Source organism: Tachypleus tridentatus, chromosome 10 (genome assembly GCF_004210375.1).
Source record: "Tachypleus tridentatus isolate NWPU-2018 chromosome 10, ASM421037v1, whole genome shotgun sequence".
Lineage (NCBI taxonomy): Eukaryota > Metazoa > Arthropoda > Merostomata > Xiphosura > Limulidae > Tachypleus > Tachypleus tridentatus.
Window position 1 is genome coordinate 17,387,532 of NC_134834.1, and position 18,130 is coordinate 17,405,661.

Genomic DNA, 18,130 nt, shown 5'->3' on the forward strand with positions numbered 1-18,130 from the left:
AGTTTGAAAACCTGTGACGTTCATGGACCCTTGAAAAATGCGTAAGCCGAAACGGACTGAAATAATAATACTAATCGAAATTGTTTAAGGCACTCGACTCGTAATCTGAGGGTCGCGGGTTCGAATCCTCGTCACCCCATTTCAGCCGTGGGGGCATTACAATGTAACGGTCAATCCCGCTATTCGTTGGTAGCCCAAGAGTTGGCGGTGGGTGGTGATGACTAGCTGCCTTCCCTCTAGTCTTACACTGCTAAATTAGGGACAACTAGCACAGATAGCCCTCGTGTAGCTTTGCGCAAAATTCAAACCAAACCAAACCACGCAAATAAATCCACAGTCTGTAACTATATGATAATTATGTCACCAAAGGTTGATGTCTGATAAATGTTTTACTATCTTGACGTGGTCATAAGTTATAGCAATACATCTCTAATAAACGACATACATCTCAAACAATTTATTTGGTCGTTTTTCAGTTACTTAGTACTTCGCCCCCCAGTGGCACAACGGCATATCTGCGGATTCACACATTGTGTAGCTTTGTGCTTAATTTCAAGCCAAAGAAACAAACAGCAGACGTATCACTTCTCGAAGTAATATATAAAAAATAGTCCTCACCCACGTCTATTGTGCAGAGAGGTCCTATCCAAGTTCCATTGAAACACTTAATCTTACACACACGCTTCTGTTCCAATGGACCGATAATACCTAAAAACTGGACCTCGTGAACACCTGTAAACGTTGTTCCTCCTCCAGGTATAACAGAGCCGTTCACAGTGACCTCTGGTGGCACGCAATCTCTGCGGTGCTCTTTCGTTTGAAGATCTGAAACAATTGAAAAATATAATTATAGTTAAACCACGAGACCAGGAGTCGTTCGAGATTGTCTTGTTAATTTGTGTTAATTGAAATAAAGGTTTTAAGTGACAGATGAATAAGTAAAGTGATAGATATATAAAATGATAGATCGTGGCAACTTTTTCAGTAGAATAAATCACACCTTTATTACTTTTACGTGTGTATCGTGAGAAAAGATGAATACGGTTTAATGTCTAGTAATTTTAGAATGATAAAAAACAGCATTGATACTTTATACAAACAAATATCTTAAAACATGTGGAAAAATTTCACTACATAGAAAATATTTCATTATATAATTTTATAATCATTACGAAACTGACTTACCAACCTTTAATCACGATAAACAAGCCGTTTATTTGTGAAACATGTAGTCACAGTTGTGGATTTCTCATCAGAGTAGTCGATACAATTCGTCTCTAGATACAAAGGTTTTAGCAACGGTTTGTCACAAAGTTTGACAGTCCTGTCTGTAATTTATTCTCTATATTACTAACATTGTCTTATTTAAGTGCTTCATAATTTACGGTCATTTTTTATTTCAAATTATCAGGTTGGGTCAAATAAATGGTAGCTGGACAAAAATATTTTAAAACTAACATTTGTGTATCTATCTTGTTGTTAATTTAAGTTATTTTGTAAAGTTTTTGATAAAATAAGTTAAGATAACGTGTTGTAATCAATATTAATTTTTATTTATTGATTAATTCATTTTAGTAAAATACTTTATTGGAAATTGTGATTTCTTATGTACGTAAGACTTACAATGTTTACTGAAAACTTGCCAAATTATGTGATGATACGTAAATAGTATTAAGATACGATACTCATATAGTGTTGTTGTATAGCCACAATTTCAGTTCTGAAAAGATTTGGTCGTCAATGAAGACGATTAGTAGATGATTTACATCACAGTGAATAGTCAAATACGACACATGGACAATATAATGAAGGAATGGCCGTGCCATTAAGAGTGAAACCTATTGGCGTATAAGTAACGGTAAGATAGTGTTGGGCGTGGCCCAGTAGTTAACGTGTAGGGCTGCTGAAAGAGAGAATGAAGAATGGATATGTCTTCTGCTGACCGTTATCCGCCCTTTCAACTGTGACACGTTGAAAAAATGTGATAGCCAATCCCACCATTTAGTTAAGAGTAAAAGGGTAAACGGCGGGTACTGTTAAGTGGTTGCCTTGGTTCTGGCAAACAGTTCTAAGTTATGCTCTGTTATGATTAAGCCTTGAAAATGTCAAACGTGTTTAATTAAATATTAAAATTATACATTTGCCTCATTTTTCACTCCTATATTCATTTTTGAATACTAAACAAAATAATTTATACGTTGAAGAAAAGGCTTAAGGATCAGTGATGTTGAGAAACCCACTTGTTGAGAAATTTATATGCAAAACGGCTCGTTTGGGTTGAGAAAATATTTTACATAGAAGAGCGAACAACGTTTCGACCTTCTTCGGTCATCGTCAGGTTCACAAAGAAAGAGGTAACTGACCGGAAGCTGACCACATGTTACACAACCACTTTCAAACATGTGGTCAGCTTCCGGTCAGTTACCTCTTTCTTTGTGAACCTGACGATGACCGAAGAAGGTCGAAACGTTGTTCGCTCTTCTATGTAAAATATTTAAAAAAAGGCCTAAAGGATATTCTGTGTTAAGCTGTGAAAAGATATTATTTGAACATAACAATGTTTGTGACATTTTGTATGAGAATTTATTTCTCTTACAACGTTACATTTATCTCTTGAAGCGTATCCAAGGCGTGTTTGTTTCTATGTTTTTTTTAATTTCACGCAAAGCTACACGAGGACCATCTGCGCTAATCGCTCCTAAATTAGCAGTGTGAGACTAAGGCGAAGGCAGCTAGTCGTCACCACCCACCGCTAACACTTAGACTACTCTTTTACTAATGAATAAGGATATTAATCTTAATGTACTCTCTCAATAAAAATAATAAGAATATTAATCTTACTGTACTCTCTCAATAAAAATAATAAGAATATTAATCTTACTGTACTCTCTCAATAAAGATAATAAGGATATTAATCTTAATGTACTCTCTCAATAAAGATAATGAGGATATTAATCTTAATGTACTCTCTCAATAAATATAATAAGGATATTAACCTTAATGTCCTCTCTCAATAAAGATAATAAAAATATTAATCTTAATGTACTCTCTCAATAAAGATAATAAGGATATTAACCTTAATGTGCTCTCTCAATAAAGATAATAAGAATATTAATCTTAATGTACTCTCTCAATAAAGATAATAAGAATATTAACCTTAATGTCCTCTCTCAATAAAGATAATAAGGATATTAACCTTAATGTACTCTCTCAATAAACATAATAAAAATATTAACCTCAATGTCCTCTCTCAATAAAGATAATAAAAATATTAATCTTAATGTCCTCTCTCAATAAAGATAATGAGAATATTAATATTAATGTACTCTCTCAATAAAGATAATGAGGATATTAACCTTAATGTACTCTCTCAATAAAGAAAATAAGGATATTAATCTCAATGTACTCTCTCAATAAAAATAATAAGGATATTAATCTTAATGTACTCTCTCAATAAAGATAATAAGAATATTAAACTTAATGTACTCTCTCAATAAACATAATAAAAATATTAACCTCAATGTCCTCTCTCAATAAAGATAATGAGGATATTAATATTAATGTACTCTCTCAATAAAGAAAATGAGGATATTAATATTAATGTACTCTCTCAATAAAGATAATGAGGATATTAATCTTAATGTACTCTCTCAATAAAAATAATAAGGATATTAACCTTAATGTCCTCTCTCAATAAAGATAATAAAAATATTAACCTGAATGTCCTCTCTTAATAAAGATAATAAGGATATTAATCTTAATGTCCTCTCTCAATAAAGATAATGAGGATATTAATCTTAATGTACTCTCTCAATAAAGATAATAAGGATATTAACCTTAATGTCCTCTCTCAATGAAGATAATAAGGATATTAACCTTAATGTACTCTCTCAATAAACATAATAAGGATATTAATCTTAATGTACTCTCTCAATAAAGATAATGAGGATATTAATCTTAATGTACTCTCTCAATAAAGATAATAAGGATATTAACCTTAATGTCCTCTCTCAATAAAGATAATAAAAATATTAATCTTAATGTCCTCTCTCAATAAGGATAATAAGGATATTAATCTTAATGTACTCTCTCAATAAATATAATAAGGATATTAACCTTAATGTGCTCTCTCAATAAAGATAATAAGGATATTAATCTTAATGTACTCTCTCAGTAAAGATAATAAGGATATTAATTTTAATGTACTCTCTCAATAAAGATAATAAGGATATTAATCTTAATGTCCTCTCCCAATAAAGATAATAAGAATATTAACCTTAATGTGCTCTTTGAATAAAGATAATAAGGATATTAATCTTAATGTGCTCCCTGAATAAAGATAACAAGGATATTAATCTTAATGTCCTCTCTCAATAAAGATAATAAGGATATTAATCTTAATGTACTCTCTCAAGAACGATAATAAGGATATTAACCTTAATGTCCTCTCTCAATAAAGATAATAAGGATATTAATCTTAATGTACTCTCTCAATAAAGATAATAAGGATATTAATCTTAATGTACTCTCTCAATAAAGATAATAAGAATATTAACCTTAATGTACTCTCTCAATAAACATAATAAGGATATTAATCTTAATGTACTCTCTCAATAAAGATAATGAGGATATTAATCTTAATGTACTCTCTCAATAAAGATAATCAGGATATTAATCTCAATGTCCTCTCTCAATAAGGATAATAAGGATATTAATCTTAATGTCCTCTCTCAATAAAGATAATAAAAATATTAATCTTAATGTCCTCTCTGAATAAAGATAATAAGGATGTTAATCTCAATGTCCTCTCTCAATAAAGATAACAAGGAAAAATAATCTTAATGTCCTCTCTCAATAAAGATAATAAAAATATTAATCTTAATGTCCTCTCTCAATAAAGATAATAAGGATATTAATCTTAATGTGCTCTCTCAATAAAGATAATAAGGATATTAATCTTAATGTCTTCTCTCAATAAAGATAATGAGGATATTAATCTTAATGTACTCTCTCAATAAAGATAATAAGGATATTAATCTTAATGTACTCTCTCAATAAAGATAATAAGGATATTAATCTTAATGTACTCTCTCAATAAAGATAATGAGGATATTAATCTTAATGTACTCTCTCAATAAAGATAATAAGGATATTAATCTTAATGTCCTCTCTCAATAAAGATAATAAAAATATTAATCTTAATGTACTCTCTCAATAAAGATAATAAGGATATTAACCTTAATGTGCTCTCTCAATAAAGATAATAAGAATATTAATCTTAATGTTCTCTCTCAATAAAGATAATAAGAATATTAACCTTAATGTCCTCTCTCAATAAAGATAATAAGGATATTAACCTTAATGTACTCTCTCAATAAACATAATAAAAATATTAACCTCAATGTCCTCTCTCAATAAAGATAATAAAAATATTAATCTTAATGTCCTCTCTCAATAAAGATAATGAGGATATTAATATTAATGTACTCTCTCAATAAAGATAATGAGGATATTAACCTTAATGTACTCTCTCAATAAAGATAATAAGGATATTAATCTCAATGTACTCTCTCAATAAAAATAATAAGGATATTAATCTTAATGTACTCTCTCAATAAAGATAATAAGAATATTAATCTTAATGTACTCTCTCAATAAACATAATAAAAATATTAACCTCAATGTCCTCTCTCAATAAAGATAATAAAAATATTAATCTTAATGTCCTCTCTCAATAAAGGTAATGAGGATATTAATATTAATGTACTCTCTCAATAAAGATAATGAGGATATTAATATTAATGTACTCTCTTAATAAAGATAATGAGGATATTAATCTTAATGTACTCTCTCAATAAAGATAATAAGGATATTAACCTTAATGTCCTCTCTCAATAAAGATAATAAAAATATTAACCTGAATGTCCTCTCTTAATAAAGATAATAAGGATATTAATCTCAATGTCCTCTCTCAATAAGGATAATAAGGATATTAATCTTAATGTCCTCTCTCAATAAAGATAATAAGGATATTAATCTTAATGTGCTCTCTGAATAAAGATAATAAGGATATTAATCTTAATGTCCTCTCTCAATAAAGATAATGAGGATATTAATCTTAATGTACTCTCTCAATAAAGATAATAAGGATATTAATCTTAATGTACTCTCTCAATAAAGATAATAAGGATATTAATCTTAATGTACTCTCTCAATAAAGATAATGAGGATATTAATCTTAATGTACTCTCTCAATAAAGATAATAAGGATATTAATCTTAATGTCCTCTCTCAATAAAGATAATAAGGATATTAATCTCAATGTCCTCTCTCAATAAGGATAATAAGGATATTAATCTTAATGTCCTCTCTCAATAAAGATAATAAGGATATTAATCTTAATGTGCTCTCTGAATAAAGATAATAAGGATATTAATCTTAATGTCCTCTCTCAATAAAGATAATGAGGATATTAATCTTATTGTCCTCTCTCAATAAAGGTAATGAGGATATTAATATTAATGTACTCTCTCAATAAAGATAATGAGGATATTAATCTTAATGTACTCTCTCAATAAAGATAATAAGGATATTAACCTTAATGTCCTCTCTCAATAAAGATAATAAAAATATTAACCTGAATGTCCTCTCTTAATAAAGATAATAAGGATATTAATCTTAATGTCCTCTCTCAATAAAGATAATGAGGATATTAATCTTAATGTACTCTCTCAATAAAGATAATAAGGATATTAACCTTAATGTCCTCTCTCAATGAAGATAATAAGGATATTAACCTTAATGTACTCTCTCAATAAACAAAATAAGGATATTAATCTTAATGTACTCTCTCAATAAAGATAATGAGGATATTAATCTTAATGTACTCTCTCAATAAAGATAATAAGGATATTAACCTTAATGTCCTCTCTCAATAAAGATAATAAAAATATTAATCTTAATGTCCTCTCTCAATAAGGATAATAAGGATATTAATCTTAATGTACTCTCTCAATAAATATAATAAGGATATTAACCTTAATGTGCTCTCTCAATAAAGATAATAAGGATATTAATCTTAATGTACTCTCTCAGTAAAGATAATAAGGATATTAATCTTAATGTCCTCTCCCAATAAAGATAATAAGAATATTAACCTTAATGTGCTCTTTGAATAAAGATAATAAGGATATTAATCTTAATGTGCTCCCTGAATAAAGATAATAAGGATATTAATCTCAATGTCCTCTCTCAATAAAGATAATAAGGATATTAATCTTAATGTACTCTCTCAATAACGATAATAAGGATATTAATCTTAATGTACTCTCTCAATAAAGATAATAAGGATGTTAATCTCAATGTCCTCTCTCAATAAAGATAACAAGGAAAAATAATCTTAATGTCCTCTCTCAATAAAGATAATAAAAATATTAATCTTTATGTCCTCTCTCAATAAAGATAATAAGGATATTAATCTTAATGTACTCTCTCAATAAAGATAATAAGGATATTAATCTTAATGTACTCTCTCAATAAAGATAATAAGAATTTTAATCTTAATGTACTCTCTCAATAAAGATAATAAGGATATTAATCTTAATGTACTCTCTCAATAAAGATAATGAGGATATTAATCTTAATGTACTCTCTCAATAAAGATAATAAGGATATTAATCTTAATGTACTCTCTCAATAAAGATAATAAGAATATTAATCTTAATGTACTCTCTCAATAAAGATAATAAGGATAATAATCTTAATGTCCTCTCTCAATAAAGATAATAAGGATATTAATCTTAACGAACTCTCTCAATAAAGATAATAAGAATATTAATCTTAATGTACTCTCTCAATAAAGATAATAAGGATATTAATCTTAATGTCCTCTCTCAATAAAGATAATAAAAATATTAACCTGAATGTCCTCTCTTAATAAAGATAATAAGGATATTAATCTTAATGTCCTCTCTCAATAAAGATAATGAGGATATTAATCTTAATGTACTCTCTCAATAAAGATAATAAGGATATTAACCTTAATGTCCTCTCTCAATGAAGATAATAAGGATATTAACCTTAATATACTCTCTCAATAAACAAAATAAGGATATTAATCTTAATGTACTCTCTCAATAAAGATAATGAGGATATTAATCTTAATGTACTCTCTCAATAAAGATAATAAGGATATTAACCTTAATGTCCTCTCTCAATAAAGATAATAAAAATATTAATCTTAATGTCCTCTCTCAATAAGGATAATAAGGATATTAATCTTAATGTACTCTCTCAATAAATATAATAAGGATATTAACCTTAATGTGCTCTCTCAATAAAGATAATAAGGATATTAATCTTAATGTACTCTCTCAGTAAAGATAATAAGGATATTAATCTTAATGTCCTCTCCCAATAAAGATAATAAGAATATTAACCTTAATGTGCTCTTTGAATAAAGATAATAAGGATATTAATCTTAATGTGCTCCCTGAATAAAGATAATAAGGATATTAATCTTAATGTCCTCTCTCAATAAAGATAATAAGGATATTAATCTTAATGTACTCTCTCAATAAATATAATAAGGATATTAACCTTAATGTGCTCTCTCAATAAAGATAATAAGGATATTAATCTTAATGTACTCTCTCAGTAAAGATAATAAGGATATTAATCTTAATGTCCTCTCCCAATAAAGATAATAAGAATATTAACCTTAATGTGCTCTTTGAATAAAGATAATAAGGATATTAATCTTAATGTGCTCCCTGAATAAAGATAATAAGGATATTAATCTTAATGTCCTCTCTCAATAAAGATAATAAGGATATTAATCTTAATGTACTCTCTCAATAACGATAATAAGGATATTAATCTTAATGTACTCTCTCAATAAAGATAATAAGGATGTTAATCTCAATGTCCTCTCTCAATAAAGATAACAAGGAAAAATAATCTTAATGTCCTCTCTCAATAAAGATAATAAAAATATTAATCTTTATGTCCTCTCTCAATAAAGATAATAAGGATATTAATCTTAATGTGCTCTCTCAATAAAGATAATAAGGATATTAATCTTAATGTCCTCTCTCAATAAAGATAATGAGGATATTAATCTTAATGTACTCTCTCAATAAAGATAATAAGGATATTAATCTTAATGTACTCTCTCAATAAAGATAATAAGAATATTAATCTTAATGTCCTCTCTCAATAAAGATAATGAGGATATTAATCTTAATGTACTCTCTCAATAAAGATAATAAGGATATTAATCTTAATGTACTCTCTCAATAAAGATAATAAGAATATTAATCTTAATGTACTCTCTCAATAAAGATAATAAGAATATTAATCTTAATGTACTCTCTCAATAAAGATAATGAGGATATTAATCTTAATGTACTCTCTCAATAAAGATAATAAGGATATTAATCTTAATGTACTCTCTCAATAAAGATAATAAGAATATTAATCTTAATGTACTCTCTCAATAAAGATAATAAGGATATTAATCTTAATGTCCTCTCTCAATAAAGATAATAAGGATATTAATCTTAACGTACTCTCTCAATAAAGATAATAAGAATATTAATCTTAATGTACTCTCTCAATAAAGATAATAAGGATATTAATCTTAATGTCCTCTCTCAATAAAGATAATAGGAATATTAATCTTAACGTACTCTCTCAATAAAGATAATAAGGATATTAATCTTAATGTACTCTCTCAATAACGATAATAAGGATATTAATCTTAATGTACTCTCTCAATAAATATAATAAGGATATTAATCTTAATGTCCTCTCTCAATAAAGATAATAAGAATATTAATCTTAATGTACTCTCTCAATAAAGATAATAAGGATATTAACCTTAATGTACTCTCTCAATAAAGATAATAAGGATATTAATCTTAATGTCCTCTCTCAATAAAGATAATAAGAATATTAATCTTAATGTCCTCTCTCAATAAAGATAATAAGAATATTAATCTTAATGTACTCTCTCAATAAAGATAATAAGGATATTAATCTTTATGTACTCTCTCAATAAAGATAATAAGGATATTAATCTTAATGTACTCTCTCAATAAAGATAATAAGGATATTAATCTTAATGTCCTCTCTCAATAAAGATAATAAGAATATTAATCTTAATGTACTCTCTCAATAAATATAATAAGGATATTAACCTTAATGTCCTCTCTCAATAAAGATAATAAGGATATTAATCTTAATGTACTCTCTCAATAAAGATAATAAGGATATTAACCTTAATGTACTCTCTCAATAAAGATAATAAGGATATTAATCTTAATGTCCTCTCTCAATAAAGATAATAAGGATATTAATCTTAATGTACTCTCTCAATAAAGATAATAAGAATATTAATCTTATTATACTCTCTCAATAAAGATAATAAGGATATTAACCTTAATGTTCTCTCTCAATAAAGGTACTGAGGATATAAATCCTGATAATATTAGTGTTCCTATACAATAAAGATATGGAGGATATCAACCCTGAAATCACTCTCAATAAAGATAATAAGAATATTAATCTTATTATACTCTCTCAATAAAGATAATAAGGATATTAACCTTAATGTTCTCTCTCAATAAAGGTACTTAGGATATAAATCCTGATAATATTAGTGTTCCTATACAATAAAGATATGGAGGATATCAACCCTGAAATCACCCTCAAAATAGATACCAATGACATTAATACTGATATCCTTCCCAGTGAAGGCCCCGGCATGACCAGGTGGTTAAAACATTGGACTTGGAATCCGACTGTCGTGGGTTCGAATCCCCGTCGCACCAAACATGCTCACCGTTTCAGCCGTGGGGGCGTTATAATGTTACGGTCAATCCCACTATTCATTAGTAAAAGTTGGCGGTGGGTGGTGATGACTAGCTGCTTTCCCTTCTAGTGTTACACTGCTAAATGAGAGACAGCTAGCGCAGATAGTCCTCGTTTATTTGTTTGTTTTGCAAATTGAGCTGCAAATCTCAATTCGAATCCAGTCACAGAACGTGCTTGCTCTTTCAGCCCTGAGGGAATTATAATGTGACAATCAATCCCATTTCTCACTGGTAAAAGAGTAACCGAAAAGTTGGTGTTGTGTGGTGTTGACTAGCTTGCCTTCCATCTAGTCTATCACTTCTAAACCAGGGATGAATAGCTCAGCTCTTCACGAAACTGAAGAAACAGTTGAAGCAAGCTATATGTTCATAAGGAGTTATGTTTTGTTTTTCTATATGCTTGTCGCTGGTAGAACAGCGTAAGTTTACAGACTTATAATGCTAAAATCCGAGATTCGATTCCCCGCGGCGGTCACAGTAGATAGTCCAGTGTATCTTTGCTCTGAAAACCAACCAACAAGACAAACAAATGTATATGTTTTTCTGTAATTAGATTTTCGGAAATTAAAATAAAATATCTTATGACACTTAAGAACTGGCCAATCTGTATTAAAAGTTGCTAAGTTAAATAAAGTTTTAATAATTTTAAAACACGCAATAATTTCTCCCTACTCTGAAAACTGAAGTCCTGCCATTGAATCCGAGTTTAAGTTACATCTGCTGTGCCGCCAAAGTGAAATATTTCCACAAATATAGACCCCCAGTGGTTCAGCGGTATGTCTGCGGACTTACAACGCTAAAAACCGGGTTTCGATATCCGTGGTGGGCAGAGCACTGATAGCCCATTGTGTAGCTTTGTGCTTAATTCAAAACAAGAACAACAACATCCACAAATATATGTATTTCATCACGAAGTACAATTATCCCAATCAATACCAGTGAACGTGTTTCGGTTATTTGTGGACTTAATAATATGACGTTTTTGATACTTGCTACAATATATCGTTATTTCAAAGAACGCATTATGTTCAAGTGCTTTTCAAGTGTAACATGACACCTTAACTGAATAGACTAAAGAATATAACTTATTTATTTAATGTAACTTTTTTTGTTTTTGTATTGGATATTCGTGTAAAGCTGTCTGCATTGATAAACCAGTCGATAATGTTATTATCAGCAAGTTGGTTATTCTTATTGAACTGAAAGTTTTGGCTGTCACTCTTATAACGCACCTTCGGTCCAAAGGATTGTTTGTTTTTTGAATATCGCGCAAAGCTACACGAGAGCTATCTGCACTAGCCGTCCGTAATTTAGCAGTATAAGACTAGAGGGAAGGCAGCTAGTCATCACTACCCATCGCCAACTCTTGGGTTCCTCTTTTACCAACAAGTAATGGGATTGACTGTAACATTACAACGCCCCCATGGCTGAAAGGGCGAGCATGTTTGGTGCGACTGTGATTCAAACCCGCGACCCTCGGATTACGAGTCCAACGCCTTAACCCACCTGGATCCGCCGGACCTCGGTCCAAAGCAATTAAACGCAGCTGTTTTTTTGTTTTGTTTTTTTCGGCAACAGAACACGAATAATGGCTCATGGGTACACAGTCCAACACGCTAACCACTATGCTTCGCCCGAACCTTATATTCTTGTGATCTAAGAATATAAAAGAAAAAACATTATTTGGGGCTGTTTATTTTGAGCTCTTATTGCAATTCATCTCGTAATTTTCATATATGATTTAACCAAATTACAATAATATCTATTTGAGTTATGGCTGCATAATTTTTCTGTGTATTTGTCTTGTTGTTAAGAGCAGCCCTACACATTGACCAGCAATGTCGTTTATTTCTTGCAATATAACTCAAGAATGAGCCATCTGCAGTATGTAAGTCACTGGGGATCGAACCCCGGACTACTGCTGTAATTCATGCTTCTTTGTTTTTATATACAATTCAACAAAACTAATAATAATAACCGCATAATCTTAGAAACGTACACGAAAATTTCTTCGGAACAAGCCCGGCACGGCTAGGTGGTTAGGGCACTTGACTCATAATCTGAAGGTCGCGGGTTCGAATCCCCATCACACCAAACGTGCTCGCCCTTTCAGTCGTGGAGTCATTATAATGTGTCGATCAATCCCACTATTCGTTGGTAAAATAGTAGCCCAATAGTTGGCGGTAGGTGGTGATGACTAGCTGTCTTGCCTCTAGTTTTACACTGCTAAATTAGGGACGGCTAGCGCAGATAACCCTCGTGCAGCTTTGCGCGAAATTATAGAAACAAAACAAACAAAACATTCTCAGAATTAAAGTAACAATTCACCTTTCAGTTGTTTCTGTTGAACTGTATTATTTAGTTCCAGATATAACATTAACGTCTACAGTATCGATGAGTTAAGAGATGACCATGTTGTATGTCACTCATTACTTCATTCATGTAAATGTTTCATATGATACCATACGGAGATTTCCTTTGTTACCTTCAATATACATACCACAATTCGTGTTACTGACAGCACAGTGGTATGTATATTGAAGGTAACAAAGGAAATCTCCGTATGGTATCATATGAAACATTTACATGAATGAAGTAATGAGTGACATACAACATGGTCATCTCTTAACTCATCGATACTGTAGACGTTAATGTTATATCTGGAACTAAATAATACAGTTCAGGGTGAATTGTCATCGTCAATAACACAATAAATTAAAGAACAAAAACGTCGTTAGTTATTGTTACTTATTCTAGCGCAGATAGTCCTCGTGAAACTTTGCGCGAAAATCAAAAACAATATTGTTACTTATTCTTGTCGTAGTTTGAAAAATACGTTTATTTTTTGTTGTATTCATTCTTGTCGTAGTTTGGAAAATACGTTTATTTTTTGTTGTATTCATTCTTGTCGTAGTTTGGAAAATACGTTTATTTTTTGTTGTATTCATTCTGGTTGTAGTTTGAAAAATACGTTTATTTTTTGTTGTATTCATTCTGGTTGTAGTTTGAAAAATGCGTTTATTTTTTGTTGTATTCATTCTGGTTGTAGTTTGAAAAATGCTTTTTTTGTTGTATTCATTCTGGTTGTAGTTTGGAAAATGCGTTTATTTTTTGTTGTATTCATTCTGGTTGTAGTTTGAAAAATACGTTTATTTTTTGTTGTATTCATTCTGGTTGTAGTTTGAAAAATGCTTTTTTTGTTGTATTCATTCTGGTTGTAGTTTGGAAAATGCGTTTATTTTTTGTTGTATTCATTCTGGTTGTAGTTTGAAAAATACGTTTATTTTTTTTGTATTCATTCTTGTCGTAGTTTGGAAAATACGTTTATTTTTTGTTGTATTCATTCTGGTTGTAGTTTGGAAAATGCGTTTATTTTTTGTTGTATTCATTCTAGTCGTAGTTTGAAAAATACGTTTATTTTTTGTTATATTCATTCTGGTTGTAGTTTGGAAAATGCGTTTATTTTTTGTTGTATTCATTCTGGTTGTAGTTTGAAAAATGCTTTTATTTTTTGTTGTATTCATTCTGGTTGTAGTTTGGTGTATCTATTTATGTCATAACCAATAATTTTATATTTGAATTCAGTTAGCCATGTGTAGTGAAACACTTTACGGTGGTGAATAATATTGGAAAATGTTTTGAAATACTAGTCTAGACGATAATATAAAAGTAATTGTTAATTAGGTTTGTTGTCAATTAGGCAGTAATTGTTAATTATGTTTGGCTATTTCATAGTTGTTCTATAGTTCAACCAATAAGGCTAATTCATTAGTTAATGTTTTTATTGTAGAAAATGTAACAGATTGCGAAGTAAAATCAAATAATTATAAAGAAACGTAACTTATTGCGTGAATTTAGATCAAATTTTCAACCGAGTATTTTGTTCTTTGTAAAATCATCCAGTCTTCGTTAAAATGCAGTTATTTGGACCTAATTCCTGGTACAGTACTGTCTGTTGTATTTCCATATACATAATACGCAGGGTGTGGAAGGAACTTGGTGTAAGGGGTTTGTTAGATGCGTTCGGGGTTACATATAAACCTTGTCTTGTTTTTTGCGTTTTGTGGTTTTTAGGGGTGTGTTCGCGTTCTTTAGCACTACTACGCCCCCTATAAAAGGATCTTCACCAAATTCGGTATTGAGGTTCAATTGGTCCACGAAAAGATACATAAAAATTTTCAGGTTTGAATTTTTTGTTTTGCCATTTTTATGTGCGTTCTTGGTTGTTGTTGTTTTTTTACAATTATATAACAGGAAAACAACTTTTGCATGTCCTAATACAGTGGTTTCCAACATTTTTATGCCCCGCACCCCTAAAAAAATTCTACTATGTTCTCGCACCCCTCACAGTAGTTATTTATTTAAGAATAAAGGTGAAGGTGGCCAAAACCATTGTTATCTAGCACCCCCTGGAACGCTATCTCGTACCCTCAAGAGGTGCGAGCGCCCCTGGTTGGGAACCACTGCCCTAATATAACCTTTTATTAATCATTAATTTACGTAATTTTCATCCAGAGGACGGGTACTCCAGCTTGTTTAACAATATGTTGTTTTTAATGTAAAAATTCGTATTCGAACACTCCGCATACATACTGCACAACTGGAAATCACGTGATGGTAGGTAATAGCTGTTCCAGATGTGACATACTGACGCCATAGTTATGAAGTGGTAGGCGTGGCACAACTATCGAAATGAAAGTGTGGGCGTAATAAAGTTGAAAAAGTACGATAATTCTAGTCATTAAGTGTATTAATCACTTAGTAGCACATTTGTCAACAAAGGTAAAGCATGAGAGATGTGGACTGATAATACTAGGTTCTCGCTGAAAACGCTACTTTGTCTGTGGATGTGTTGTAAGACTCACAAGCAACTGTTCACTCGGTTCAACTCCGAAAATAGCCCTTTTGGCGGGGGTAATTTGTGACCATTTGTATTCCCATTGGTCAGTGCTTCAAAATGACGGGCTGCTAAACATGAGGTATAGAGGTCTCTAACTAGTCTTTTACTTCAGGTTAAAAGCACCAATACCAGTTTTGGTGAAGGGTAACCACGTGATTTGGACACACTAGACTCCTGTTTCATGACCTGGGATAACAACGATTTTGTTTTTAATATTTGCAAGAGTATACTGGAAAGGAGAAATAATAAAAGAATTGGTTTGAATTTCGCGTAAAGCTATCCGCGATAGCCGTCACTAATTCAGCAGTGTAAGGCTAGATGGAAGGCAACTAGTCACCAACACCCAATATTAACTCTTGGGCTACTCTTTAACCAACGAATAGTGGGATTGGCCGTCACATTATAACGCCCCCAAGGCTGAAAGGGCGAGCATATTTGGTGGGACGGAGATTCGAACCCCTGATCTTCACATTACGGATCGAGTGCTTTAACCACTTGGCCATCCAGAGCCGCAATAAAAGGAAGAAAAAAACATACGTATTGAATACTTCCTAACGGTTAAGTGTTGCTTGGAATAAAATTATAAAATATAATTATTGAGTCTGGCACTTTCACATTCCAGATCCTGTTCGCATTAGAATTAGGATTGAAGGATTTTTTTTTACCGAGTTAAAAGTGGATCCTTCATTAATTTGTAGGTATTCACATGTGCCGCATAGTTTGTTACCAAAAATGTTCACAGACAAATATTCCGGATCGCTACCAGTCGTATCTTTCTACTTAAACTCTGAACGCGCTAAAAGTTTGTAAGTTGTGTCTCTGCTTCAGACTGATTTTGATTTGGTTATAATACAACGATATTTTGTGCTGAACGCATAGAATATTTTGACATGATATGGTTTGTTTGTTTGTTTGTTTGTTGTGAATTTCGCGCAAAGCTACACGAGGGCTATCTGCACTAGCCGTCCCTAATTTAGCAGTGTAAGGCTAGAGGGAAGGCAGCTAGTCTCACCACCCACAGCCAACTCTTGAGCTACTCTTTTACCAACGAATAGTGGGATTGGCCGTCACATTATAATGCCCCCACGGCTGAAAGGGCGAGCATGTTTCGGTGCGACCAGGATTCGAACCCGCGACCCTCGAATTACGAGTCGAACGCCTTAACGAACGCCTTAACCTTGGCCATGCCAGGCCGACATGATATGGATTGTATGAAATAACAATAACGATTTTTGTTTGTTCATTTCCTTATATCTTTGTATGAGTTTCTTTATTTGTGACGTGAAATTTAATTATTTTGATAACAACACCATTTCTTAGCTAGTGGTGATTCACTGAAAATCTTCTGTTGTCTTTATCTTTTGATTTCGTTATCAGATACAGTCTCTCTCTATATATATATATATTTCTTTTTGGGGTGACACGACATAAAGTTGAACTACTAAAGACCATCAGTGGCTAAGCAACAGACATCTGTAGAAATATTTTGACTTACTTATTAGTACATCCATAATTAACAACTCACTATCATTCACTCCGAAGCCCAGCCCGGCATGGCTAGGTAGTTAAAGCACTCGACGCGTAATCCGAGGGTCACGGGTTCGAACTCCAGTCTCACCACACATGTTCGCCCTTTCAGCCGCGGGGTTGTTATAATGTGACGGTCAATTCGTTGGTAAAAGAGTAGCTCAAGAGTAGCTAAATTAGGGACGGCTAGCACAAATAGCCCTCGAGTAGCTTTGCGCGAAATTCAAGAACAAACAAAAGTTTTCATCCTCTCCAGAGGTTACTGATGTTATTATACTCTAAGCCTTTGAACAGCACCTTAGACGCCTGAATTGACAATGCCATTAACATTGTTTTTGTTATAACAATCTTCCAGTTTGTAAAATATATAACCACACCCCTTTGGTGCGTTTATATAATTGCATTTGCTGATTCGGTGTTGGTTTATTTGCTTCGAATTTCGTGTAAATCTACTCTAGGGCTATGTACGCTAGCCGACCTTAATGTAGCAGTGATAGATTAAGGGAGGCTACTAGTCACCAACACCCATCAACAACTTACTCGGCTTCCTTTTCACCGACAAATAGTGGGATTGGCCGTCACCTTATAACGCCCCAATAGAGGAAAGTGAGAACATGTTCAATGAAGGGATTCGAACCCAGACCCTCAGATTGTGAATTTCGCGCCCTAACCGCCAGGACATGTCAAACCTAACCATCAAACCGCACTGATTCGGAGACACAGAAACGAATTTGACCAAACGTTCCAGCTAGAAATAAGTTCTGTTAAAAAAAAAAAAGTACTCATAATTATAACATAAAACAACCTTACAAAAATGTCTTATGACGGA

General features: G+C 31.5%; 1 protein-coding gene across 1 annotated transcript in view; it reads right to left on the minus strand.

Moving 5' to 3' along the window:
• The window catches only part of LOC143228806 (locomotion-related protein Hikaru genki-like), a 67,650-nt gene that overhangs the window by 29,461 nt on the left and 20,059 nt on the right, over window positions 1-18,130 (minus strand). The window contains exon 2 of the mRNA XM_076460170.1: window positions 619-825. Coding sequence (XP_076316285.1) covers window positions 619-825 — 207 coding nt within the window. The remainder of the gene's footprint in view (window positions 1-618; window positions 826-18,130) is intronic.